Source organism: Lytechinus variegatus, chromosome 15 (genome assembly GCF_018143015.1).
Source record: "Lytechinus variegatus isolate NC3 chromosome 15, Lvar_3.0, whole genome shotgun sequence".
Taxonomy (NCBI): Eukaryota; Metazoa; Echinodermata; class Echinoidea; order Temnopleuroida; family Toxopneustidae; genus Lytechinus; species Lytechinus variegatus.
The window spans coordinates 13,205,945-13,232,004 of record NC_054754.1 but is presented as its reverse complement, the minus strand read 5'-3'; the positions used below and the strand labels follow the sequence as shown (position 1 = coordinate 13,232,004).

Genomic DNA, 26,060 nt, shown 5'->3' with positions numbered 1-26,060 from the left:
CTAAGGGGTACATGTATATGCTCTTGCTAAAGCACTTTATGATTGTAAATCATTCGTTAATTTAATTTAGAGAGCTTTAGTTGGAGAGGGGTGGGGAGGGGGCAACATAAAGAACTGGTGAACATTATTACTGTTACGAATAAAGAAATTGTTGACTTTGCTGTATTTTTTGTATTTGTGCAGTGAGCCATGGCCGTGGATTACAAAGTCTTGGCAAAGTGGGCAATGCCCGTCGTGTGCCTCCTCCAACCAACCTCCCAAGCTTAAGAAGTGAACACAAAGGAAACGACCCTAATATTAATCTTGTACCTGGAACTGGATCGGGATGGGGATCCGAAGAAAAGAAGCCAGAAAAGTAAGTTTTTACTGCATGTGACCTTTCACCAATATGACCCTTTGATTATTTCTTTGTCTGCAAGTGATTCAATCAAATGTGAATGTATTATGAATATTTTTAAGAAGAATCATATGACAGGAATGTTAAAATAGGATGAACTTAGAACCCTAAAATGGCCGGGGGGGGTAATCAACCCCCTCAACATTTTCTGCGATCATTCCGCCGCATGAAATTTTTTGACCGCGCCACTGACAGAGTTTATACTTTAAAGTCTCGCGCATCTTTTGAGACCAAATTTACGACACCCAGGTTCGTGGTTCCGAAATTATGCAACATTTCGGAAGTGCATGTTAAGCCAAAAATTGTTCCAAAATGTGATTTTGTGTACGAAGTCGATGCAAATTGAGTTTTCTCATCTTATAATTTTACTTTGAACAGCTGAAATTGATTGATTTTAGCATAATTATGCTTCAAAAAGGTTGTGCAATTCATAAAACAATAAAATACATAAGAAATTGATTTCCAAAACAAAGTTTTTTTCAATTGCGATTGTTAAGAATGCTACAAAGAATATTTTTACCAAAAATTAGCATTCTAGGAGCTTTATTTAGTGAATTACAGCAAAAAGTATGATTTATGCATAAATTAACATAATTAATTCATATAAAATAACATCTCATTATTTTGGAAAATTTTACCATACAGCCTTGTAGATTCCATCGCACAGTACCAGCGTGCAAATTTTTGCGGCGCTCGCGCGATCGGCCAAGATCTCAGGGGGGGTAGAATCAAACCCCCCCGCCACAGAACAGCCAAAAGGCCCGGCCTAGTAAGGGTTAAACTAATGTCTGAAGTTGTGTTTATCTCTTGAAAGATTGTGACACGAATCTATAACATTACATGTTCAACTTATCAGATCATTTGACACTCCAATCATTCACAACTGTCTGAGAATACTAAAATACTTTTGTTCCCCTTGAAAAGCATGGTGATACAACAAAAATAGGAAACATACAAAGTAAACAAAATTTTGATATCTTTGGCTTCCTATGATGTTTACTGTTAGCACTGACTTAAACCTTGGCTTAAGTTACATGGGATTTGAGAATACGGTCCGGTGCCTTCAACTACTGTATCTTTTTTCCTTTGTAGTGCTCAAGAAAGTCAAGCTGCAAAGAGTCAGCCGCAAGCACCTCCTCAGGGACCACCAGTCCAAGAGGACTCACAGTCAGGGAAATCCTGGCATCCTCCTGCTCCAAATGCATTGCCCAAAGGTAAGCTGGGGTCAAGGCAAACCGGTCTCGTTTGGGTTCAGAGCTAGCTCACAATGCATTCATGAATTTCTCTTGCCATGTGTGCCTAACTTTTGTGTTTCAGTTAGGGTAAAGGTGTTTGATAATTTTTCACAGTATTGGCTGCAAAATTTAAATAACTTATTTTTACCAAAAATTCATTTGAATTTGGCTATGTTACTTATGAACTGATCTCACTACCTTCCTAAGACTTGTTTACTGGAACTAGTTTAACGTGTAATGAGAACAGTCGAAGCGATCTGGGAAGCGATCTTCCAAACCGGTTCATAAAACCAACTCGCGATGTAGTTTTTAAGATTGCTTTGACTCATTAAGTTGTTTTAGCATGAGGACACAATGTTTCTTCGGAAGCGATCTTCGCACATTTTGAGCGCGCTACTCCACACGACTGATGTAGAATGCCTACGCTGCGGTTTCGAATTTCGCGCAAACTGTGTTGCCCCACTGAGAGTGTTTATATAGCAACACTTTACGTGAAGTGATTTTGAAAACCACTTTTGTGTGATCAAGTGGGAATGTTAGCAAAGTGAGCTTGCAAACTGGTTTCCTGAACCGGTTTCCAGTAAACTAGTAATGAGAACATTGTTCTTATTCTTGATCAAATTAAAGTTCAATTCATTTCCACTTTAAAAATAAATGCTAGTCAATATACCAGATTCGTACATGTAAATGCCAATGATATTAGTGGAGGGATTGCAAAAAGAAAGAAAAAAAAGCAAAGTTGCTTTTTTAGTACCAATTAATTATTGGAAGTGACGAATTACCACTAACATTGATGAAATACTGATCGTATCTCTTATCCCAATTCCTTCCATGGAGAATTATCAAATGTCTGTTTATTTTCATTTTATCAGGAGCACCCAATCAAGTTGGAGCACCACCAATGAGAGTTGCTCCTCCCCCTTCGCATCTGGATCGAGAATTTCCGTCACTAGGTGTGTCCGGAGATCAGCCAGCTGCTGCCTCAACCAGCAAAGACTCCTCCGAGAAGGACAAAGACGATCCCAAAGAGGTCCAGTATGGACCAGGACCAAGTCTAAGACCGCAAAGTAAGAACTTACATTTAAGGCCATATCCCAATGATTGTTTCAAAGATAATAGTTTCTAAATAGGTTGTTTGTCATAAATGGGGAAATTCAAGAGGGAGGGGCATTGGTGCTATTATTAGGGCATCTTCTGCTATGGCCTTGGCTTGGTGGAATTGAATTAATGCAAGTCCTACTCAGGCGTTACTTCAAAGTGATGCTGATTCCTCTTGGAGGACACTAAGAAGGGAAAATTAATAAACTATGATACCAGCTCACTGATAGCATGACAAACAACTGGTTAATTTCAGATAAATGATGTAGCATGTCGTACAGTTTAAGCAAGGGTTGAGTACTCATGTGGGACTTTTCGTTTTCATTCCAGATGTAAAGAGCTGGCGAGAAGGCGGCAGCTCGCTGAACAAGTCAGGTGGAACTGGGACGGGGGAGGGTGAGGGGCCTGCCTCATCGGGTGCAGCCCTAGATAAAGACCGTCCCATGATGCCCCCTCATGGTATGCCCCCTCAAGGGATTATGAATGGGGCTCAGGGGAACGCACCCCCTCCGGGCCCTATGCAACAGCAGTTCAGAGGAATGATGCCTCCATACGTGAGTACTTTCCCATGTTTGTTGATTTGATGTGAAGACCTTCTCTCTTTAAACAGTTGTATCAACCAAGTTATGTTTGTGTTGTAGAATTTTTCATGACAATTGTAGGATAAATGGGATCTGCTACATGATGTTAAGAGATGGCAGAATGGTTCTCTATAATGAAGACATCTATCCATCACCCAATGACTGATGATAGCAGTGCACTAGTTTTGATTAATGAAATAGTAATGGTTTAGTTAGTGCTCTATATTCCATGCATTTTTTTCATTCAATATACATGAAGTATAGTTATGATAATAGTGGACATGTTCTTTATTTTGCCTTACTGTACTGTTTTAAAGAAAACAAATATCAGTGACACATTTTGTCTTTTTTTTTCAACAATGGTTATTTTTGGAAAAAGCCAATACTTTGTCAGACATAAGTCGGTCTTGTATTTAGAGTGGATACCAAAAATTGCGTTATATGTTCCTTTAACCACCGATGGGAGACCTCAGCCCGTATATATGCATGCTTGAGTCTGGAAAATGTGTATAGCGGAATCATTCAGGCTTCAACAGGTCCATAATACATTTAGGTCATGAACTTCTCAGTAGGTTCCTATCAAAGGGTACCTAAGATAAAAATGTGTCACAAATGTCTTTTAATGACATTGATTTATGTATTTCTATGACAGATGCAGTTTGGGCCCCGTGGTATACCCACAGGACCAGGGGGTCCAAGAGGCCCACCCCCACCGATGAACCCATACGCCATGGGTTTCCCAGGGCCCGGCATGCAGGGACCTCCCCCTAGACATGGCTTTCCACCACAACATCAAAATGCAATGTGAGTATGAGATAGGGATTTCCTTAGCCTTTTGGAAGTATTTCTGTTGCCTAAAGTATTGGAATACTGCATGATGCAACCCGATGGCAGATCAGTTCTCTGTAATGAAGACATCTATCCATCACCCTATGTCTGAGCAGTATTACTGTTGAAAGTGGGTGCTCCCTCTAATGTTGTAAGTTAGAGCAATTACGGGATCGGAGTTCGGTTCGGAAGTTTTGCTCCTAAAATCGGAATCGGTTCGGATATCGGATCGGAAGATATTCAAAAACAAAAAATACATTAAAATTTGTATGTGGCCGGCGTGTGGAGAAATGCGGCACGCTTCGCTGATGGCAGAATTTGTTTTGATCTCCGACAAAAGCGGAGGAAGAAGATGATGAGTTGTTTTGATCTCCGACATAATCGGAGGAAGGGAAATAAGATAATGACGTTCCAGCGCGCGACACTACTTCTCTAAAACATCGTGGTGATGGCGGAGTCCGTCGTGAACTTTTAGAGGCCGCATTACTTACCGAAAAAGACGCACTATTATCCAAAGTTGTTTACGATGAAATTCACCTTCTCTACAATATCGTAGTGATGGCGGAGGTAATCGTAAACTCTTAGAGGTCGCATGACCTCCCGAAAAAGACGCATTATTATCCAGAGTTGTTTACCATGATATTCACCTTCTCTACAACATCGTAGTGATGGCGGAGGTAATCGTAAACTCTTAAAGGTCGCATGACCTCCCAAAAAAGACGCATTATTATCCAGACTTGTTTACCATGATATTCACCTTCTCTACAACATCGTAGTGATGGTGGAGGTAATCGTAAACTCTTAAAGGTCACATGACCTCCCGAAAAAGACGCATTATTATCCAGAGTGGTTTACCATGATATTCACCTTCTCTACAACATCGTAGTAATGGCGGAGGTAATCGTAAACTCTTAAAGGTCGCATGACCTCCCGAAAAAGACGCATTATTATCCAGAGTTGTTTACCGTGATATTCACCTTCTCTACAATATCGTAGTGATGGCGGAGGTAATCGTAAACTCTTAAAGGTCGCATGACCTCCCGAAAAAGACGCATTATTATCCAGAGTTGTTTACCGTGATATTCACCTTCTCTACAATATCGTAGTGATGGCGGAGGTAATTGTAAACTCTTAAAGGTCGCATGACCTCTCGAAAAAGACGCATTATTATCCAGAGTTGTTTACCATGATATTCACCTTCTCTACAATATCGTAGTGATGGCGGAGGTAATCGTAAACTCTTAAAGGTCGCATGACCTCCCGAAAAAGACGCATTATTATCCAGAGTTGTTTACCGTGATATTCACCTTCTCTACAACATCGTAGTGATGGCGGAGGTAATCGTAAACTCTTAAAGGTCGCATGACCTCCCGAAAAAGACGCATTATTATCAAGAGTTGTTTACCGTGATATTCACCTTCTCTACAACATCGTAGTGATGGCGGAGGTAATCGTAAACTCTTAAAGGTCGCATGACCTCCCGAAAAGGGCACATTATTATCCAGAGTTGTTTACCATGATATTCACCTTCTCTACAACATCGTAGTGATGGCGGAGGTAATCGTAAACTCTTAAAGGTCGCATGATCTCCCGAAAAAGACGCATTATTATCAAGAGTTGTTTACCGTGATATTCACCTTCTCTACAACATCGTAGTGATGGCGGAGGTAATCGTAAACTCTTAAAGGTCGCATGACCTCCCGAAAAGGACGCATTATTATCCAGAGTTGTTTACCATGATATTCACCTTCTCTACAACATCGTAGTAATGGCGGAGGTAATCGTAATCTCATAAAGGTCGCATGACCTCCCGAAAAAGACGCATTATTGTCCAGAGTTGTTTACCATGATATTCACCTTCTCTACAACATCGTAGTGATGGCGGAGGTAATCGTAAACTCTTAAAGGTCGCATGACCTCCCGAAAAGGACGCATTATTATCCAGAGTTGTTTACCATGATATTCACCTTCTCTACAACAACATCGTAGTAATGGCGGAGGTAATCGTAATCTCATAAAGGTCGCATGACCTCCCGAAAAAGACGCATTATTGTCCAGAGTTGTTTACTATGATATTCACCTTCTCTACAACATCGTAGTGATGGCGGAGGTAATCGTAAACTCTTAAAGGTCGCTTGACCTCCAGAAAAAGACGCATTATTATCCAGAGTTGTTTACCATGATATTCACCTTCTCAACAACATCGTCGTGATAGCGGAGGTAATCGTAAACTCTTAGAGGACGTATAGTCAGATAGTCGTAAATATTACCGCGCATGTCAGCGTGTTCAACTAAATCTTATTTGCCTCCGCTTAAGATCAAAACATATCGTCTTTTCGTTGTTTTTCTTCCTCCATTTTTGTCGGAGATCAAAACAAATTATCACCAATTATCATCATCATCGTTTTGTTCTTCCCTGATTATGTCGGAGATCAAAACAAATCATAATCTTCTTCTCCACCTGCCTTTCCGCTAATATCGGAGATAAAAACAAATCATAATTTTCTTCCCCTTTATCTTCTTTTCCTTCCATCGCTTTTTTCTGAGATCAAAACAAATCACCAGCGCATTTTGACGGCAAACATGTCGCCACGTGTTTTTTTTTGTCTTGTTATGTTTTGGTTTTTCCGATCCGATTTTTTCCCACTGGTCAAAAATCGGAGTTCGGAAAAATGTAGAAAAAAGGGGAAAATCGGATCGGATCGGGAATTGGAATAAAAATCGGTTACAGCATTAGCTCCCTCTCTCCTACCTTGTACTGATAGGTTAATTTAGACAGAAGATATGGATGTGACAATGGCAGATGAATGTCTTTGACAAAGGGTATATAACTTGTAGTCTTTGAGACCTACACTGAATCCCCATGTAAGAAATGTTACAATTATTGATCGCACTAAGCAACGATTATAAAAGTATTATCAATATTGAAGCTTCATGTCGTAAGGCTCTAGTGATTCATGAGTGTAAGGCTTAGTAATTGTACACTAACCTTCAACCTGGATTCGTGTATATTTCTGTAGGATGCCACCGCAGCAGTCTGGACCAAACAGAGGTCCTCCTAGGCATCAGGGTAGACCTGACAAGCCTCCAGGGAACAAAGAAAATGTTTCCCGACAAGCCATTGTTGACATGAAGCATCTCAAGGACATGGATGAATTGGCTGCCAGCAAGACAGAGGAAGGGTGGGCGGTGGTCAGCGGTGAGGTGGATTACTCCGAGAAGCTGGTCTTCAGCGATGAAGAGGACGAGTCGCCCAAGAAGCGCAGTGATAAAGGGTGAGAACAAATCTACTAACTCTTGGGTCAATGGAAAGAAAGATTTGAAATTGAACACATTGGATTCTCATCCTAGGGGAAAGGCGCCATTGGTTGGGTGTGTTGCTTTTGAGTCATTCTTTTATGTAACTGGCCAGAGGTGAAATCTAAATTTTCAGAGATTTTACCCCAGATAAGAGGGAAATTTTATGAAAAAAAATTGATGGGACACAAATGATATCTTGATGTTATTCTTTTATACTAGAAAGTTGGGGAGAACATGTTGAACTCTTGTCTTTATTTTTTTTTCATTTTTTGATGATGTGATTCTGAAGCTCATATATCAGTTATTGAAATTTCATTTGAAACAATTCATAAAAATCAGCTGGTTGAGTGTGAAGAAGTTGGAGCAAGTATGCTAAATCTCTTATCACATTCCATTCTTCAGACCAGCACCAAGCAGTCAAGATGCTTCAAAAGATAGACAGGATGGAAGACCAGATGAAGACTTTAACCAAAGACCTCAGGTAATTTGGGATCATTATTGCTTCCCCTTTCATTTTTTTTCCATTTCACATTTTATTTTTTGATATAATTTTGTTTTATTTTGTTTTTTTAATAATTTATTAGGTGATCTGTCTGTTGACAGATCACCTCTTATGTTCTACGCATTTTCTTTTTTTTAAATTTCTTTTTCGTTATTATTTTCCCCCTTTTCTTGTTCCACCAAGATCATCAAAGTCCTCCATCAATTTTCAGCAGAATATTATCAAGTATGCGGACTTATCATGCGATGTGTACAAAATAAATTCAACGTCAAATGGGTATCGTGACGTCATCTATGCGCCATTTTGTGAAATATGTTATCAGTCATATCTTCATCAGATATCAAAAATTAACAATTTTATTAATAGCAATATTTTTGTGTAAATATGATTAAGTTTTATTTACATTGAATGATGATAATGATACTTTCTTACATACCACCCAACCTCGTTGATGCCGATAATTACTGTAGTTTTGCAATGTGCTTTGTGTGTTTAAAGGAAATCAATTTTAAATGTGTCATGCTTTGCTAACCCCTGCCCCTTTCTTGACAGGGAAGAGATGGGGGTCCTCATGGCCCACCCAGAGCAGCCTGGGAGCCTAATGATAGAGAAGGTGGTGGCCCACCACCTCGGGGACCCCATCACGGCAGGATGCCAGCCAACATGGACCAAACGGTGAGTACAATGCCATGTTGCATGAAACTTATTTGCAATCAAACTGCAAGTTTCAATCGCAAATTTGAATTTAAATGATCAATCTCAACCACAGCAACTCGATTTGTGTTTGTTGCTAAAAGGGGCCTGCATTTTGTTGTTGCAAATTTGCGATTAATTGCAAGATTTTGAGATGAGAATTGGAGTTTTAATTGATTGCAAGTTTCATACAATGCCTCTCTAGATGTAGATAATATGTATTGAGCATGTTAATGAGATAGTAATTGGAGATGGATTGCCATTCTAACTCTAACATGAATGGATTGATGTTTGGTTTGATCTAAAAATGTGCCTGACCAGGTTATCTTAAAAACATTCCCTTCTAATTATTAAAAAAAATTGGGACAGTTTTCAGTTGTCACCACTGCCAAATTGTATTCCTCAAAATGTTACCATAGTAACAGAGATTGTCACTAATGTCGCATTTTAATTTTTTTTTGGATGAGGTTGTTTTTGTCACGATGTTTTTTACGTGCTCAAGCAGAGCTGCGAAGTAGTACTGATTTTCCGTATTTAGTACTGAAAAATGAGAATACTGATGGTTTATGCAAAATACTGATTTCTAAAGTTCCAGTTTTATGTAGTGTTCTATGGTATTTCTTTAAAAATACTGATTTCCTCACCAAAATACTGATTATCAGCTTTTATGATACTGAAATGATCATATTCAGGTCGGCAGCTCTGCCGATTATTAAATATTGTTAAATTTGTTAAGATTGTTAAATATTGCAGTGATGCATTCTGCATAACTTACATTCCAATTGTTCCCACCATTTATTTTTTGTATGTTCTCTAGGGAGGTACAAAAACGGGCTTTAATTACATTGTAATGGCACTGCAAATGGCATCATTAAATGCTTATTGTATTAGTATTTTTCTAATTGCATAATCATTTGAAATCAGAGTCTGTTAAACCACATTAATTGTCTCGGGGGGAAAGTGAGCTGTAACAGATAAATGGAAATACATAGTGTGGATAGTCCCAGCGGTAAAGCTTTGTGTGTTTCTCTTCTTGGCCGACTGGTACCCTTATTTGTTGAACAGGAGTGGAATCGAGCCCCACATGAGCAGAGAGGGCACCACCATTCCCAGTCTCATGGACAATATGGTCGCCGGCCGCCCCATTTCCAAAGGCCACCTCCCAACCACCCTCACGGGAGCAAGGTATAAATTTGTTGCTCTGCCCAGCCAGCCAGTCAGTCAGCCTGTCCTTTCCTAGTATCCGCCTCCATTCAATTTTTTTTTCCTTCCTTCCTTCATGACAATGCATGCACCCCATCAAACACCTTGCTATTGATATCAGTTTGTGTTTAAAAAGTTTGGTGCACTGTTCTGGAGTTTCGGATGGTTGCACAATTCTAACACATATTGTTTATCTTTGTGTGTTTAGTTACGAATACGGCTGTATTCATTGGTTGTGTTATAGCTCATGGACCTAATGACCTTGCTCCTAGAAATTGCTGTGCCTTGAAAATACTTGTTTTATTCTGTTTCATTCATGTGCTTATATGATCAGTAGAGACGGTGATTTTCCTATATTTTTTTAAATGTCTTTTCTATTTTTTAAGATTTGTAATTCTGTTTCAAACTTTATCTGAAATGGAAATTCTGTTTTGTCTTTAAAAAACATATACACTGCTAAAACACGAATTACGTTTGACAAAGGTAGATTAAATGAAAAGATTTTTATTTGCTGGTAAATGGAAAATCAGTGTCCCTAGATCAGAGGTTCTTTGATAAAGTTGTTGCGATTGAAATATGAATTGCTAAAATGTAAACAAAATGGTTTATCTGTTTAACTAACAATATGAGGGCTTTGCAAGAAACAAACGATCGATTTCAAATCTATTTGGGTTCCTAATTTTCAATTGATTACTGATCTTCGTCGTGCAATAGGAAGTGCAAATTGATATGCTAAAGCTAAAACTGATCTGTCATAAAATTGCATTAGAAATTAGCATTTGATTGCCAATACATTCTTGATAGACCTTCAATGACTAAACTTCAAATTAATGTTATTTGAATTGTAGTAAATCATGAAGAAATTGTAATGAATATGAATCAACATATGATTGGACATGTTTAACATTTTTTTAACAACTTACATGCCTTGGCCCATTCCAGTGACTTGTAACTTTGACATTCCTGCATTTATCAAACACCCCTCCTTGAGTATTCCCAGAATAGTTATGTCTGTTTGTGTTTTTTTTCTCCTGCCCAAATAGTTGTACGTTTTTGCTGTATTTTGACGATACAAAAATCATCAGTAATTTATTCAAACTGATGTCCAATTTAACTTGGCCTTTTAATTGTGTTATGATATAGTTCTGTAACATTTAAATATTTTTTCAAACTTTTCAACGCAATGTAACACAATATTTGTGGTATCCTTTTTTTTGTATTGTATTCTGAGATATGTGCATGAATGCAAGCATTGCCATAGTTTTTCTCTGCATGATTTGTTAGTTTGAAACTGATAATCAAACAATGTATTTGTACACCTGAAAAAAATTTAGATGAAAAAAAAAACACAGAACATGATCATTCTTTTTTTGGTGGTGATTGATATCTTTCCAGTGTAAATGTCCCACATGTTGCAAAATATTGATTAATCTTTACATTTTCAGTGAGTACCGTACAAGAAGAAAAGTCAAAATTCGAAAGTCAAAGTATGAAGTTTGAAGATCATGATAGGGGCCTGAGATATTTTCAATATTTGAAATCAGTTTTCAATTCAAGAACGTGACTTGCCAGCAATTCTGCTGTGGAGTTACTAAGACTTTCAAAAAAAAAAATAATAATGAAAAGGTGTGGCTGTGCCTACGCCCTGGGAACATTATGGACTGATAAATTCAAGCAAGACGATTGAGAAATCATGCTCGGTTCTGCTTTTTCCTTGACTATTCCTGGTTGGTTTGAAATATAGTATCATCTGAATTTTTTTTATATAGATCTATATTAAGAAATATAGGCCTATAGGCTTTGTCAACTCTGAATTCTTGGGCAGTTATCGATACCCTCCCCCCCTTCATTATGATTCGACCCTAGTTTTAATTGAGTATTATTTGAAATATTGATTTACCAGGTTTATGATTTATTGTTATGTATTATGAGAATTGAGTTACTTAATCAGTGCTGATGTACTTACAGTTTACAAGTGCCTAATGTGGTCTATATTGGCCTGTTGCAGTATTTTAATTCCTGTTGAAGTATGCTAGGTTATTCTATTATACTTAAGTAGGAATTCTTCCAAAGGTAATTTCAGCATTTTTCATGCAGGCTCCTGCAAACATTTTGTTTGTGATTATGAACAACAAAGACGATCTTATGTAATTTGTTACACAGGGCCATTCAAGGCAAGCGGTCGATGACGATGAAGACAGATGGAAGCACCAGAAACAGATCAAATCAAGCGAGATGTCATCGAACATCGAACGGGCTCGTCAACGCCGAGAGGAGGAGCAGAAGAAAGAGGAGGAACTGCGGAAAGCCGCCGCCGAAGAGAAACTCAGGCAGCTGAACGAAAGAATCGCCCGTGACCAGAAGCTGAAAGAAGGAGAGGTCAAAGCTCCTGCTGCGGAGCCACCTCAAAGGGAAATCCCCAAAGCTGACCCCACCACCACCACTGACCTGCCGAAGGAGAAGCCTGAGAGGGAGGTGGATAGCCGGGATAGGGAGTGGGAACGCGATCGCGAGAGGCATTGGGAGAGAGACCATGATCGGGGTGAAGTGCCTTACTCCAGAGAGGGTATGGTCATCAAGAGACAACGAACAGAGAGTGGAAGTAGTGATGGATCCAGGCAAGGAAGGGACAGAAGAGATGGTATGTTGGTCATGTGTTTTTGTTACATTTTCATCCCTACCCCCCCCCCCTTTAACACACACACACTTGTTCCATTTACGAAAAGTACTTATATAAAGATCTTAAATGGTGCCTCTATAAAGATCCTATAAGGTTGTGCATTAATAAGAGTATAATCATTCCTCTTCATTTATTGGCTTTGCTTAAAAAAAGTATGCCTAAGCAGCTAAAGGAGTGTGATATAATCCGCACATATCCCTATCGTAGCTAGAGGTTAGCAGTAGCTTTGGCCTCGGGAATGAAAAATTCTGTGCGGATGTCTTATTCTCATGTCACTTTGCAACTTTCATCTAGGGCAAAATGCAAGATCTAGTTTTGGCGATGGGAAACTTTCAGATCATTTGCACTTGGCAGTGCTTGTTTCTCGTGGATGGCGGGTAGACCAAAGGTTTTTCATTGTCAGGTCTGCCTTATACCATCGATTCAATTAAAAAAGATTCAATTGAAGTCAGTTGTAGATATCAATAACATATTTATTGAAAAGATAGGTTGTATTTGTAGCAAATCATATTCTGTCACAAGAAGCAGACCAACAGGCCCAAGGCCCGGTCTTATAAAGACATGTTATGGATTTGAATTAAACTAATACTGAGATTGATCTCAAATTCTGTACTTATGAGTTTGGAAATCTTGATCAATCTTTATTGGTGTTTGATTTGATTCTTTTACAAGGCTTTATAAGAATAGGCCCCAGCAATCTCTTTGCAAATGTACAATCAATTGATAGACATAGCTTATTTTAGGTCCTATAATAGACTTACCGTGTATTGCCTACTTCCCTATACAGGGAATAAGAGAAGACCAAAATAGAGAAGACAAAATGAATTCCAGCCTAATACGAGACGATCAGTGGCCCAGAATGAAAGTCCATGATATTCTTGTACAGTGTACTTGAATTCATTTGTACGTCTGGTATCTTTTCTTTCAGGTGGAAATTACAATCGTCCTACTGCGCGGAACTTGCCTCCTAGATTCCTGAAGCAGCAGAAGCAACAACAGGAGCATGGTCATCAAACCCATAGACAATCCTCCTTCACGCAGGTATGCCAGCAGTGTGATTGTATTCTCTTGTTCTACAATATGATACCTCATGGTCTAAACTCACTGGCCTGTATTCTGAAGTCAGGTTTAACTTACACCATGGTCTAACTCTGGTAAAAATTATGGAAAGCCAAAAGTGTCAAAATTTGTATTAAGTTGTCTGTTTCTTATGCTTACTGTGCTCTTTCCTGATTCATTGATGGTGAAGACAATCATCTATTTATACTTCCCAGATAATTATGAATGATTTGAGAGCCTAATGAGCTAAAATATGATATCTCTACTGTGATTTATGTAACAATTGGCTATCCATTCTTAAACCGCAACTTTAAACCCGAGTTTAAGTTAAACCTGACTTCAGAGTACGGGCCTCTTAATCACTTTAGTCTAATTGACATTTGGTTTACACTACACTAAGGGCTCTTGGTATAATATGCACTTCTTCTAATTTTCATTTAGTCTGATGCCATCTATCTAATTAACATTCCGTTACTGCTTTCTTTATTTTGTCAAATGAAATTATGGTTCATAAACAGTTCATTTAAAGTGATTGGTTAACATTGGTTTGACTTTTAAAAAATCTGAGCTAGAAGGTCACACTTGTCAACTGTGTCTGTGATATGTATCAAAAATGAAGCTCAGAAAAAATTGAATTCTAAAATATAGGGCTGGGACTAAAACCCGGGTACCCGGGTCCCGCCCGGAAGCGTCGGGTACCCGGGTAGAAAAATCAATACCCGATACCCGAAAATTGCTCACCAGTATAATGTACATTTGATTTGTATTGCGTAGTGTAAGACATGATTGTGAACTCATCACAAAAGTACACAAGTCTCATTCTGAATCTCACCAATTACCCTCGAAATATCCTTAAATATACTAGTTTTTCAAGTGATGACGATGTGACTGAGATCGTTCAATCGTCGCCATGTTTCTTTTGCAGCGCAGTGACGTCATCCGCCAGCCAATTTATGAATGAAAATATAGTAAGCATGCGCATTGCAAGCCTCAGCCCCACGCAGTATTCCGTCAAAAAAAGTCTGCAATACTGTGTCACCTCGTACCAAAATCGACCTAGAATTCCACTTTCCTTTATTTCATATGGATTATGAAAGGTATTCTCAGAGGATCTGTTTTCCCACCGATACCACACAAGTAAGCAAAATTTATTACTTCTTGCTTTCCGTCAAAATCTTACGAAGTAGCGTCGATGTTGCAACGTGTTTGTGAGTTTGTAGAATCTACCGCTACATGAACAAAGTCAATTAATTTCCGGGTTTCGCAGCATACGAGGCACCAGCCAATCACGTTCTTGATACCATTTTCAGTTTATCATAAACCGAAAATGGTAACACGATCGTGATTTGCTGGCGCATTCGACGCTCCGAAACCCGGAAATCAATTGACTTTGTTCACGTAGCGATAGATTCTAGAAATTCACGAACACGATGTAATATCGACGCTACTTCGTAAGATTTTGACGGAAAAGCAAGAAGTAATAAAAATTTGCTTACCAGTGCGGTATCGGTGGGAAAACAGATCCTCTGAGAATACCTTTCATAATTCATATGAAATAAAGGAAAGTGGAATTCTAGGTCGATTTTGGTACGAGGTGACACAGTATTGCAGACTTTTTTTGACGGAATACTGCGTGGGGCTGAGGCTTGCAATGCGCATGCTTACTATATTTTCATTCATAAATTGGCTTGCGTCGCAGTGGCTGGATGACGTCACCTATGGGGTTTTTCCACCAGTCATATTTCGAGCGACATGATTTTCGGGTACCCGGGTACCCGCCCGAAAATTACCACGGGTACCCGAAAAGAAAAAACCCGAAAGTCCCAGGCCTACTTAAATAATTATTTAGTGCTTCAAAAATTGAAATATAAAGTGACCAGAAACACCATCTTAATTTCATCCCATACACTTATGTGTACTATTTAGGTGTCTATAAGATGCCTATTTACAAAATTGGCGTTTGCCTTGTAGTTTTAGCTTTTCATTCTCAATAATTGTTGTTTTCAGGGTTTATTAGTTCTAATACATGCACTTGTACACATGTTTCATCTTGGTTTGAGAATTTTTTTAATCAACTGCTCACAAAGTTAAACAATACCTTTAACCTCGTTTACTAAGTGGTATTAGACCAAGTGGATATTAGATGATATGGTTCATAGACTGTCTGGAGATTAGACAAAAGTAAATAGACAAAGGCAATTTGACCAAATGGATAGGAGACAAATTGGGTGTAGACCAGTCAGCAATTTACCATTTCAAGGTGGTGTGGTTGTAACGTAACAAGCCATAGAGATAGTAAATTGTCTTCCCATGTGTCAGCCAAATTTGTTATAACCCATCCTAGAGACTCTTACTAGAGTCAAATTCATTTTTGGCTTTATTTAACTGGAAAGTCCTGTAGGCTTGTGAGCCATATTTTACAGAAAAATTAGTAAAAGCACAGACTGAATTATGCAACTGGATGCTGCAGATGCTTTACTTTGTAAAACATATGCACGTAAGAAATTATGAACACGAATTTTGTATGATATGTGACCTGTTTTGTATTGTGTTGCAACCTCTTTTTGTTTCAGGAGCAGCAGTGGCATGGTCGAGATGGTGGAAGAGGAAGCTGGGGTGGCAGCGGTCCTACCACACCTACTACTCCTTTTGTTCAAGAACAAAGGCAGCTCCCTCCTGCAAGTGAGTGACACGACTTTTCATTATTAGCCATTAATGCAAGGCCAAAATTTATTAGACCATATTGTATAGGAGCTTATTATTAGGAAAGAGGTAATTTCTCAAACTGATTTATAAACATGGCCGTCAACAGGCCCTGTTGGTCTGTTTCCAGAATTACATTGACTTACAATTAACCCATTGGAGTCTAAATGGTTTTGCTGTACCATGTGTTTTCCATAGACTTCAGCTCACATATATGCAAGCTTGGTCACCAAAGGGTTAGCACATAGATCTGTTAACTCTGGGTTTATATTATGTAGCACATCACCATATTTGCCAGATCATTCTCAGGGAGTGAATTGGAATAGTGTACTAAGTGGATTTTTTTCGTTACAGCAATTTTTCTTTTTCTATAGGAAGGGATGCTATTCACTTTTTACAATCAATGGTTTTGAAAACGCCTTACTAAAGACCTGGGAATGGTTACATTTAAGCATTTTCTCATTTGTTTTCACTTTTCGCAGGTTGAGTGCCATACTATGTCTACATTGTAGTATTTACTGAAATGTTGTTGATATGGTATGTGATAAATACAGAAATACTCTAAGATAGAGCTCTTGTAAAGTTAGTTTCTTTTGTGATCTTGGCTTGATTTGTTATTTGCTGAGAGGATACAAATCAAATGTATTTGTATAAGGTTATCCTGGTATTATTACAAAATATAGGGCAATATTGTTTGTTTGAATTATCATGCAAACTTTTAAAACTTGTAATGTTTTCTTTTTAATATATAGATTCCCTATTCTTAATGAATGCCATTGTTACTTTATTTATTTCTGATGTAGGAATTCATATACAGAGAAGACGCGAGAACTCTGAAACAAGTAATGATGGCCAAGAGAAGGGCAACTATTCACCAGATGTGAGAGAAGGCGATACAGCCATTGGGCAAGCAGTGATACCAGGAGGTGACAGGGGGTTCCGCAATCAAAGAATACCTTCTGATGCAGCACCTAAAGAATTCCCAAGGCGTCAAGAGTCTCAAACAGACATCCATAGAGGTCAAGAGCCACGGCATGGTGCGAGACAAGAACAGAAGCATGATGGGATGCATGATCAACAAGATCAAAGACCAGGTCCAATGCAAGACCATAGGGTTGATCAGAAGCAGGACCAAAGACAAGAACAGAGGCCAGAGCCACACCATGATCTACATCAAGAAAAGAGACCAGAGCCACGGCAAGAACAGAGGCAGGACCATCGGCAAGATCATCGGCAGGATCAGCGATATGATCATCGGAATGATCAAAGGCACGATCATAGATCAGAACCACGCCAAGAGAAAAGGCCAGATCTGAGGCAAGACCAGAGACTTGATCATCGGCAGGAGCAAAGATCAGAACATCGGCAGGACAATAGACCTGATTTGAGGCATGATGCAAGACCAGAGCCGAGGCAAGGGCAACAAGATCATAGGCCTGCTGGAAGACAAGATCAGCGACAAGGATCTAGGCAAGAACCAAAACAAGATCAGAAAATAGAGCGTAGGCCCAGTCGAGAAAAGATTTCAGGCCAGGCCCCAGAGGTTGCACAAATAACAAGGCAGTCTAGCCAGGAAGTATCTACTGCTCCTTCCAGAGTAGAGCAGAAACCAGAGGTGGAAACCCAGGGCCATGAAAAGAATGTTGGTAAAGAAGCTAAACCTCCACAAAATGAAAAGGACAAGCAAATAAACCCAGCAACAGATCATAAAGAAAAAGCACCTGAGCCATTAAAAACTGTCAAAACCGGGTCAGGTGCGGATAGAGATAGGAGACCACAGCGAGATTCAAAGCCACTCCCGAGCAGTTTAGTTGATATGAAAAGCATAAGTAGAGATAAGAATGAGAAGTCTGATCGCTACGAAAAAGGAAGGAGGAGGGATAGTGATCGAGATCGAGACCGTGAATCACATGGAAGAGAAGAGAGGCAAAATAGAAGAGGAAATCATGAGCCATCAGGAGGACGGGGACCTAGGAATGACTCGAGGGACACAAAGAGAGTAGAATCTCAACCTCCAGAACCAAGAGGAGCATGGAAAGGACAGGATTCAAGTCAGAAGTTAAAACTTAAAGAACCACCAAAGCCAAGCGAAGGCATTCAACAAGAAAAGAGTACAGAAAAAGTGGAAGAGAAACCAGCAGCTCATGTTGATCAGAAGAGCAAAGCTGTTCTTGATGAACGGAAATCTGAGGAAGCTCCATTAGATAGAGACACCAAAGACTCTCAAATTGAAAAGGTTGAAAAGAAAGATGGTTCTGAGTTTAGAGGAAGTGGGGCAAAACCCAAAGATCTTGTTGAGAAACCGAAAGCAGAGGATAGACATGAGAGGCCACCTCGTGATCGAAGAGAGGAGCGAGACATGCGGGATAGAGGAGGAAGATCTGGTGGACGTGGTCGAGGTTCAGCTGACTCAAACAGAAGGAGAGATGAAAGAGGACCTCCTTACAGAAGAGACGACAAGGGTCCTTCCTCCAACAGGAGAGAAAGGGGGCGATATGAGGGCAGTAATCGGGGGAGAAGCTTCAAGCCATACAGTACCGGCATTAGAGGAAGAGGCAGAGGAAGAGGAGAAAGATACGACAGTCGGCAAGGTTATAGGAAACCAATGAGGAGAGAAGAGGAGGAAGAATGGGATGTAAGCTCAGGTGATGAGAGTGTTGAAAGGGTTCCAGAACGTAAGGAACAGTCCAAGCACACCGAACTGCCCAAACCCAAACCACTGTTAGAAAGCATGGACAGCACCCCTGTGAATGCAGAGAAATCTGCCAATGAAGAAGTGAAACCCAAAGAGCCTGAAGCAAAAGAAGAATCCTCGGAATCACCCAATGTGCAAGGGGATGCTGATGAGGAAATTGATGGAGCAGAAAGAAGTAATTTGCCCAGAGGTGAGCCATCAAGAAGAGGAAGAGGTGGAGGTGCTGTGAGGAGAGGGAGAGGTGGAAGTGTAGGAAGGGGTACTGCCCCAAGGGGGCGCGGTAGAGAATTCTACAGCAGAGATGGCAGGGATGGCCGAGATGAGAGAAGAGCACATTCTACTCGAGATGGCTCCCAGAGATATGAAAGGAGTTCCAGGAATGATGGTGATCAGAGAGATAGCTACAGAGAGCCAAGAGGCAGAGGAAGGGACGATGAGGATCGAATGAGGCAAAGTTCAAGAGATGGACCTCCAGGAAGAGGTCAGTACAGGAGGTCAAGACCTGAGAGGCCTCCTAGATTCCAAAAGAATTCTCATGGGAGGGGGAGGGTAAGACCTCAGCGAGGTGAGCGAGGGCCAGACACAGCTGGCAGCAGGACCAAAGACAATAGCGAGAGAAGTCTAGTCAATAGTGGCAACAATAGTGATGGAGCACCAAAGGGTGCATCTAGACCTCCCCTACCAAGGCAGAACTCCTCTGATCTGAACAATGATGAGTGGGAGACTGCATCTGAGAGCAGTAACTTCAATGATCACAAGGCAAGAGAGAAGGAAGTCGCATCAGAAGGTCCTAAGACCACTGCTGACAAGGCAGTAAAGGATAGCAGTGGTAATGCTCGCAGTAATGGTGATCCTGAAGGCAGACCAAGAAATGATAGGAGAGATGTTGGGAGGAAGGGACCAACTAATCAGAGGCAGGGAGGAGATAGACCCAGCAACAGGGACAGCTACCGATCAGACCATGGTAAACACTATTTTCTTTATCTATTTGATCATCTTTTTTCAACCAAAATTAGGTGCAGGGCGAACTCATGTTTTCACATTAGTGATTCCCTATGAGTTAAGTCCAAGACACCTGTCAGTATGTTTTTTAACAAGTTTCTAAGCTTTTCAGATAACACATACCTGTATGATAAATATTTTACGTTTCAAACTTGGCTTCAAATGTTGGCCAGAAAATATGACGTCGAGTGTTTCTACCAAATTTGTAAATGGTCCGAAAGCAGATAAATTCTGTATTTTGTAAAATGTTAGCTAGTTTAGTACTACCATGGGATTCAAGATGATTGTACAGCATCATTGTAATAATCTTTATGCTTTATTTTTAGATCGGAGAGATAAGGGGTACAGGAACGGGCGTGATAACCGCGGTCCAAGCTCGAGAGGGGGACGTGGACGAGGGGGCGACAGGAAGTCGGATAATGGCCCTTACATGAAGCGCAGTGCTGGACAGAGAGGGAATGCAGAACAGAACCATTCTGATGTCTTCAGGCTGGATACGATAGTCCTTAATGATCAGAGATCTGTTAATGTTAGTATTACATGCATTTCTGCAGAAATCTTCATTGTCATTTTGTTTTCAGCTTCTGTCCTTTCTATAATGGTTATGTAGGTAACAAATGTGACCAGCCACCCCAACACCAACAATAAGTTGCCAGGGAAGGTTCTCTGTAAATAGTCAAAATAGTAATTTGATCTTCAAAAAGCAAGAAATAGAAAAATTAGCTTATCTGTAAGAGTACTTCAACTGTCAAAATTTCAAATTGTGAAGTCGAATAGAAAACATGATACAAGGTTTTCTTTGACACAAGTTTTGGGACTGCTTGGAGTGTCACTGAGATTGCACATGGATCACATATGCTTGAGGGAACCTGCACTCAAACATGATTTTTCTCTTTATTTTTTAAGTTCTCACCGAGTTCCTTCTGCATTTAACTAAGTACTTACGTCGGTTATTGTTGGATTGATTTTGACAAATTGTATATCGTTTTGATGTGCATTTTCAATCTCGATAAAAAAATGTCAAAATTCATTTTGGCCGACTCATAGTTGGTTTTAGGGTGGCCGGTCACAAATGAACATCCCTGATAAAGTAGCAAGGTGTCTAGAAGTAGTAGGTACCGGGTGGGCATGTCATAAAGCTGTTTGTAAGTTACGAATGACTTTACAAGCGACTGGTGATCCTTTCTTGTAGTGAATGATACACTCCAGATTATCATTGATGTTGATTTAGTAGTTCATAAGAAAGGATCACCAGTCAGTAAAGTCACTTGTAACTTATGAACAGTTTATGAAATACTCACCTGGATAATGATACGTCATGATGCAATCTGATGGCAGATCAGTTCTCTGTAATGAAGACATCTATCCATCACCCTATGTCTGAACAGTATCATTGAAAATTGTGAAGCTTTTATTTTAATCCTCATGCAATCTGATTTTTGTGGAAATGAGTTGAAAATGAATTCAATCAGTCAAGTAGAAAGTGAATTATTGGGTAATTTTCAATTGTTAATTTCACATTCCTAGATAAGATTTTGGTCACATTTAGATCTTGCAAAACGTCACCCTAACCATCAAGGCTATGAACCTTTGTGTTTCTTTCAGAATGCTCTCAATGCCTGCATGCACCCAAAGAAAGCTACAATGCCAATGGGTAAACCTCTGGATAGTACTACCCCAGTCAGTTTGCCCATAGCTTCAAAGGAAAAGACTAAACCAGTTCTGGAGAAGAGAAAAGATGTTCTTGCTACATATGATATTAACACCAATTATGGTAGGTTTATAAGCTGTGGATAAAATACAAATGTTTGATATATGTGATGTCCATATAGATTTATATCCTGATTGTGGTCATTTGATTGACAGTTACACACTGGCAATTTCTTTTTGAAACAAACAGTTTGATACTTATGTTACTTTTGTGTCCACCTAGAGATGCTTACAGCTTATGTTAGAGAGTGAAGTCACATTAATGCAAAATAAAATATTGATTTCATGCCTCTGCCTACCAAGTACGTTTCATAGGCCTTTCTTTTTCAACCATGAATGTTGCAATTGGGTTGTAGATCAGTAGTCATTGTCATTGAATCTAATAATAACTTGAAAGCCTAAAATTGCACCTTAGATAAAGGATGAAAGGATTTGAATGCTGAATTGGGACATTAACCCTCTAACATTCAGTCTGGTCACCTGTTGTCTGTGATACCACATCTCTTAATAATATTCCTTATTATTTCAGGTGTTGTAGTGGTAGATGATGTCCCTGAAGTGATAGTGGAGAACCCCGATGAGCTTCTGACCCCTGATGCAGGATTTCAACCAGTGCTGTCCAGGAAACAGAAAGCAGCAGAATCAGAGAGGAAAAAGTTGGAGACCCTCACGTCCGAGGTAAATCGCATTTCATTGATAGTAGTGTGCGATTGGTTATCCATCATCCAGTCATGGAATCTTTATTTCCCCAGGCTTGTGTGAAAGATAAACTCTGGTACTAGTAAAAAGAGAATATAAAATGTTCACAGAATTGAACAAAACTTACACAAAATCATACGAACTATAAATAAAATGACATCAGCCAAATGATTTTGTAGGGTAATGAGGAAATGAAGATCTGAAAAATTACTGAAAAAAGCCCATCCATTTATTATAGTGTGGTCCCACTTGTTTTCTGTGTTCGCTTACACTAGGAAAAGCATGTAGTAATGAAATAAATATATGATTAACACTTTAGAGGATTGCTTCCAACCATTTCTTACCTGAGCTTTTTCTATACCAGTCTTGAACTTTGCTTCAAAATTCCATGCTTTCACATCTGAATAAATTCATTGCCACAGAGTTCCATGAGTAGTGACATATAGGGTAACATCTATGTTGAGCTTTGCATTCTTGTCTCCTATTAAAAAAGTTTCTTATGCAGAACTAGATTGAGGGTAAGGTCTTGTCTTGTAGTTCGGTCATATCCTAGTTAGAAAGTATCATAATCAGATTCGAATAGGATAATCTGAATCCCCTTACACTTTCACTTCCCAATCATCATATATGTCATAATAGATTGGAAAGAAAGCCAAGCTAAGTACTCCCATGAAGACCCGGCATTTGAACACCAAGCTCCCACCTAGACTGCGAGGGCAGGTTGCGTCTAAGGAGAACATGAAGGAACCGGCCTCGGTGACACCCATCGGCACTGGACCCAGGACGGGTACACTTAACAAAGCACCCGGGACCAAACCATTGAGCACCGAAGGCATCCCCCCGTTGATGGGTAGCCCTGTATCTGCTGTCAGTTTGCAAATGGCGCCACCACCTGCTCTGAGGAAAGGTAAGAAGCAAGGAAGCAGTCACACCGGCGAAACTTCCAGAACAACATTGACCTACCATTGGTCAGTTAGGAGATGGTTTAGTAGTTGTGAATGTAGCATTACAAAAATCATTAGGCGAAAGTTCATGCATTTGTGTGAACAGGATCAAAATACCCCCCAAAATAATCAACCTGTCTGGTTCCCTACCTTGGATGTTGGAATTAATGAAAAATAAATGATAAAGATATAACTCATTTAAGTTGCCATCCTCTTCGATCAACTCAACCTTGCTGGCATTTCTGAGAAGAGTTTGATGGAGCACTTGTTTGTAATATCTGAATTCAAATTAATATTGCAGCAGGTGATTAAGTGGTCAAAAGTAAAGATAAAATCATCTTTGTGGTGCTTTTTATGTTTTTCAAGACATAGATACATGAACAGGCTGGACAAGGCTGTTTGAATGCAACTCAGGTGTAATTTCCATGAGAATACAGTTATGGTTGTGTTGCTTTAGGACTACATGGGCAAAAATTTGATGACCTCTCTTTTTGAAGCGACTTTCAGTGTATGAACTAATAGTAAACCCCTGTTATGGTTGTGTTACAGTTGCCATTGGTGCGGCACCGGCACCCCCTCCACCGCCCAGCAATGCATGGGAGAAACCTCCACTGCTCTCTGGGCCTCAACCAAGCACGGCTGCAGCAGCAGGAGTACCGGGTACCCAACCGCCCATGCCCGCTGCATCAAAGGCCGGTGTGGCTGCTACCGCTGCTGCTGTCCAGCAGGGCAAGCCGGAGTCCTCCAACGATCAGCATGATAGTGGTGTTGAACTCAATAGTGATCATCACACGTCAAATCCACCCTCACAGAGGAGCTCACCTAATGGTAAGTTGTTGGAATGAGCTTAAAGCAAACTGAGGAACTGTATAGCTCACCTCACTATCAGCTTTGGTAGGGATCCATTTCATTAAGATTTCAAATTTTTTGTCTCGCCTGCATCGCAGAGCGATACTAAAGGTGCTGCTCTTCTGATGGCAGCGATGTCAACGTTGAAATCTTAACCAAGGTTGAGTTCCTCAATTTTTTGTGCATGTTGGTTTCTGAACTGCTACATGATGTAATGAGATGGCAGAATAGTTTTCTATTATGAAGACATCTATCCATCACCCATTGACTGATAGCAGTGAGGCTATGTTGATATCTGTTAACCCTAAATAGACTGGGCTATTTCGACGCCTAAGAAGACGGGGGAGGGGCTGATTCGGTCCCCCTATGATCTCGGCCGTCGACTGCGCGATAGTGACGAAAATTGGCACACGCCAATCAATGGCATTATCTACAAAACTATAACTCATGTCTCATTAATTATGCTAATTTATGTGTAAAATCATAAGTTTGCTCTAATTAATAAAATAATGCCCCTGAAATGCTAATTTTTTTATCACATACTCTAGATAGGCATCTGATCAAATCTCTTTAAAAAAATTTTTAACATCACATTTATTTTCTTATGTATTTTATTGTTTTCTAAATTTCTTATGTATTTCTTTGTTTTTTTACTTTTTGTTTTTTATTGTTTTTTTAATGGAAATTGTCGGGGAATTAATTTTGACCATATAAAAGATAAAATTAATTGATTTTAAGCAGTAAAAGGAAAAATAATGATTTATGAATTTGGCTAAAAACACTATTTACATTGGATTTGTACACAAATTAACGTTTTTGAGTAATTTTGGGTCTGCATGCACTTATGAAATGTTAAGTAATGTCGAAACCCGGGGGGTCACAATTTTGGTCTCAAAAGTTGTGCGAGACTTGAAAGTAAAAAGTCAGCGAGCGACACGGTCAAAAAAATTTCGCGCGGCGGATTTATCACAAAAAATGTCAAGGGGGGCTGAATAGTCTTTTTAGGGTTAAACCTAGCCTTGTAAAGGAATGCCTTTTATTGTTTAAATTAACCAGCTCAGTAGAGATTTGAAGCTAGATGCCTTTGCCCAAGACATATATTGTCTTGAGCAGTTCCATAAAAAATCAATGTCATTTTTTTCCATTACTTCACTTCATGAGTAAAGCTGTGATGATTGGGGAGCTCTGGAAAAGAGAAAAAAATTCTCAGGAATTTACCACATACATGTATAGGGGTCAGGCGTACTTATTTTATGGGATTGCCCATTGTTGACAAGTTGAAAACATACAAGACCGTCTTAGATATTACAAGACCATCTTAACTTTGTAACGTAAACAGTAATATCTCCAAGTCAAATAGGTTCAGTAAGTCCAGGTATATTGTACTCTTGATAAATGTGATGGGAAGTTTGAGCATGCTGTGATTTGTGATTGTCTGTTGTGATGTAGGTGAATCTAAGGCAGAAGCCCGCTTGGTGTCTGAGCTCAATGCTTACGGCCAGCAGTCTAAACATTCTCCCTTGACCTCCCAACCAGACTGGTCAACGGACATGGCACCCCCCTCCTCACGCCTCCCTGCGGTGGGCTTGCAGAGCGTGGCTGAAGGATCAACCCATGGTCAGACGTATTCCTCCAGTGGTGGAATCGGCAAGACTGCTCCTACCCAAGGCGATGACGTGACGATGAGGAAGCTTACAGTGGATATGGCTCAGGCATCTGGGGTAGGTTTCTATATCATTGGTATGGTGCCTTTGGGGTATCATTAAATCTGTGTGTGTGTCTGATAATCCACTGGATTTACTCCACACTAGATCAACATTCTCGCCAGGTTCACTCTGACGGTTGTCGGCGCGAAGCGACGCAAGCCGCGCAGCGGCCTCGG

General features: G+C 39.8%; 1 protein-coding gene and 1 non-coding gene across 6 annotated transcripts in view; both read left to right on the top strand.

Annotated features, from left to right (window-relative positions):
• LOC121429247 (protein PRRC2C-like) overlaps nt 1-26,060 on the top strand; it is a 46,070-nt gene that overhangs the window by 9,348 nt on the left and 10,662 nt on the right. For 2 of the 5 annotated variants that reach the window (XM_041626213.1, XM_041626212.1), the window contains exons 3-21: nt 184-355; nt 1,490-1,611; nt 2,505-2,699; nt 3,061-3,284; nt 3,964-4,115; nt 7,160-7,414; nt 7,842-7,920; nt 8,494-8,616; nt 9,700-9,819; nt 12,001-12,478; nt 13,446-13,558; nt 16,150-16,258; nt 17,083-19,938; nt 20,303-20,505; nt 21,582-21,750; nt 22,216-22,364; nt 23,025-23,292; nt 23,879-24,157; nt 25,628-25,899. In XM_041626213.1, the coding sequence (XP_041482147.1) occupies nt 184-355; nt 1,490-1,611; nt 2,505-2,699; nt 3,061-3,284; nt 3,964-4,115; nt 7,160-7,414; nt 7,842-7,920; nt 8,494-8,616; nt 9,700-9,819; nt 12,001-12,478; nt 13,446-13,558; nt 16,150-16,258; nt 17,083-19,938; nt 20,303-20,505; nt 21,582-21,750; nt 22,216-22,364; nt 23,025-23,292; nt 23,879-24,157; nt 25,628-25,899 (6,338 nt within the window). The remainder of the gene's footprint in view (nt 1-183; nt 356-1,489; nt 1,612-2,504; nt 2,700-3,060; nt 3,285-3,963; nt 4,116-7,159; nt 7,415-7,841; nt 7,921-8,493; nt 8,617-9,699; nt 9,820-12,000; nt 12,479-13,445; nt 13,559-16,149; nt 16,259-17,082; nt 19,939-20,302; nt 20,506-21,581; nt 21,751-22,215; nt 22,365-23,024; nt 23,293-23,878; nt 24,158-25,627; nt 25,900-26,060) is intronic. The other 3 variants (XM_041626215.1, XM_041626217.1, XM_041626216.1) reach the window with 3 other exon arrangements.
• On the top strand, nt 24,380-24,455 carry LOC121429354. Its single transcript, XR_005971905.1, has one exon. It is a non-coding gene; the product is annotated as a small nucleolar RNA SNORD83 (small nucleolar RNA).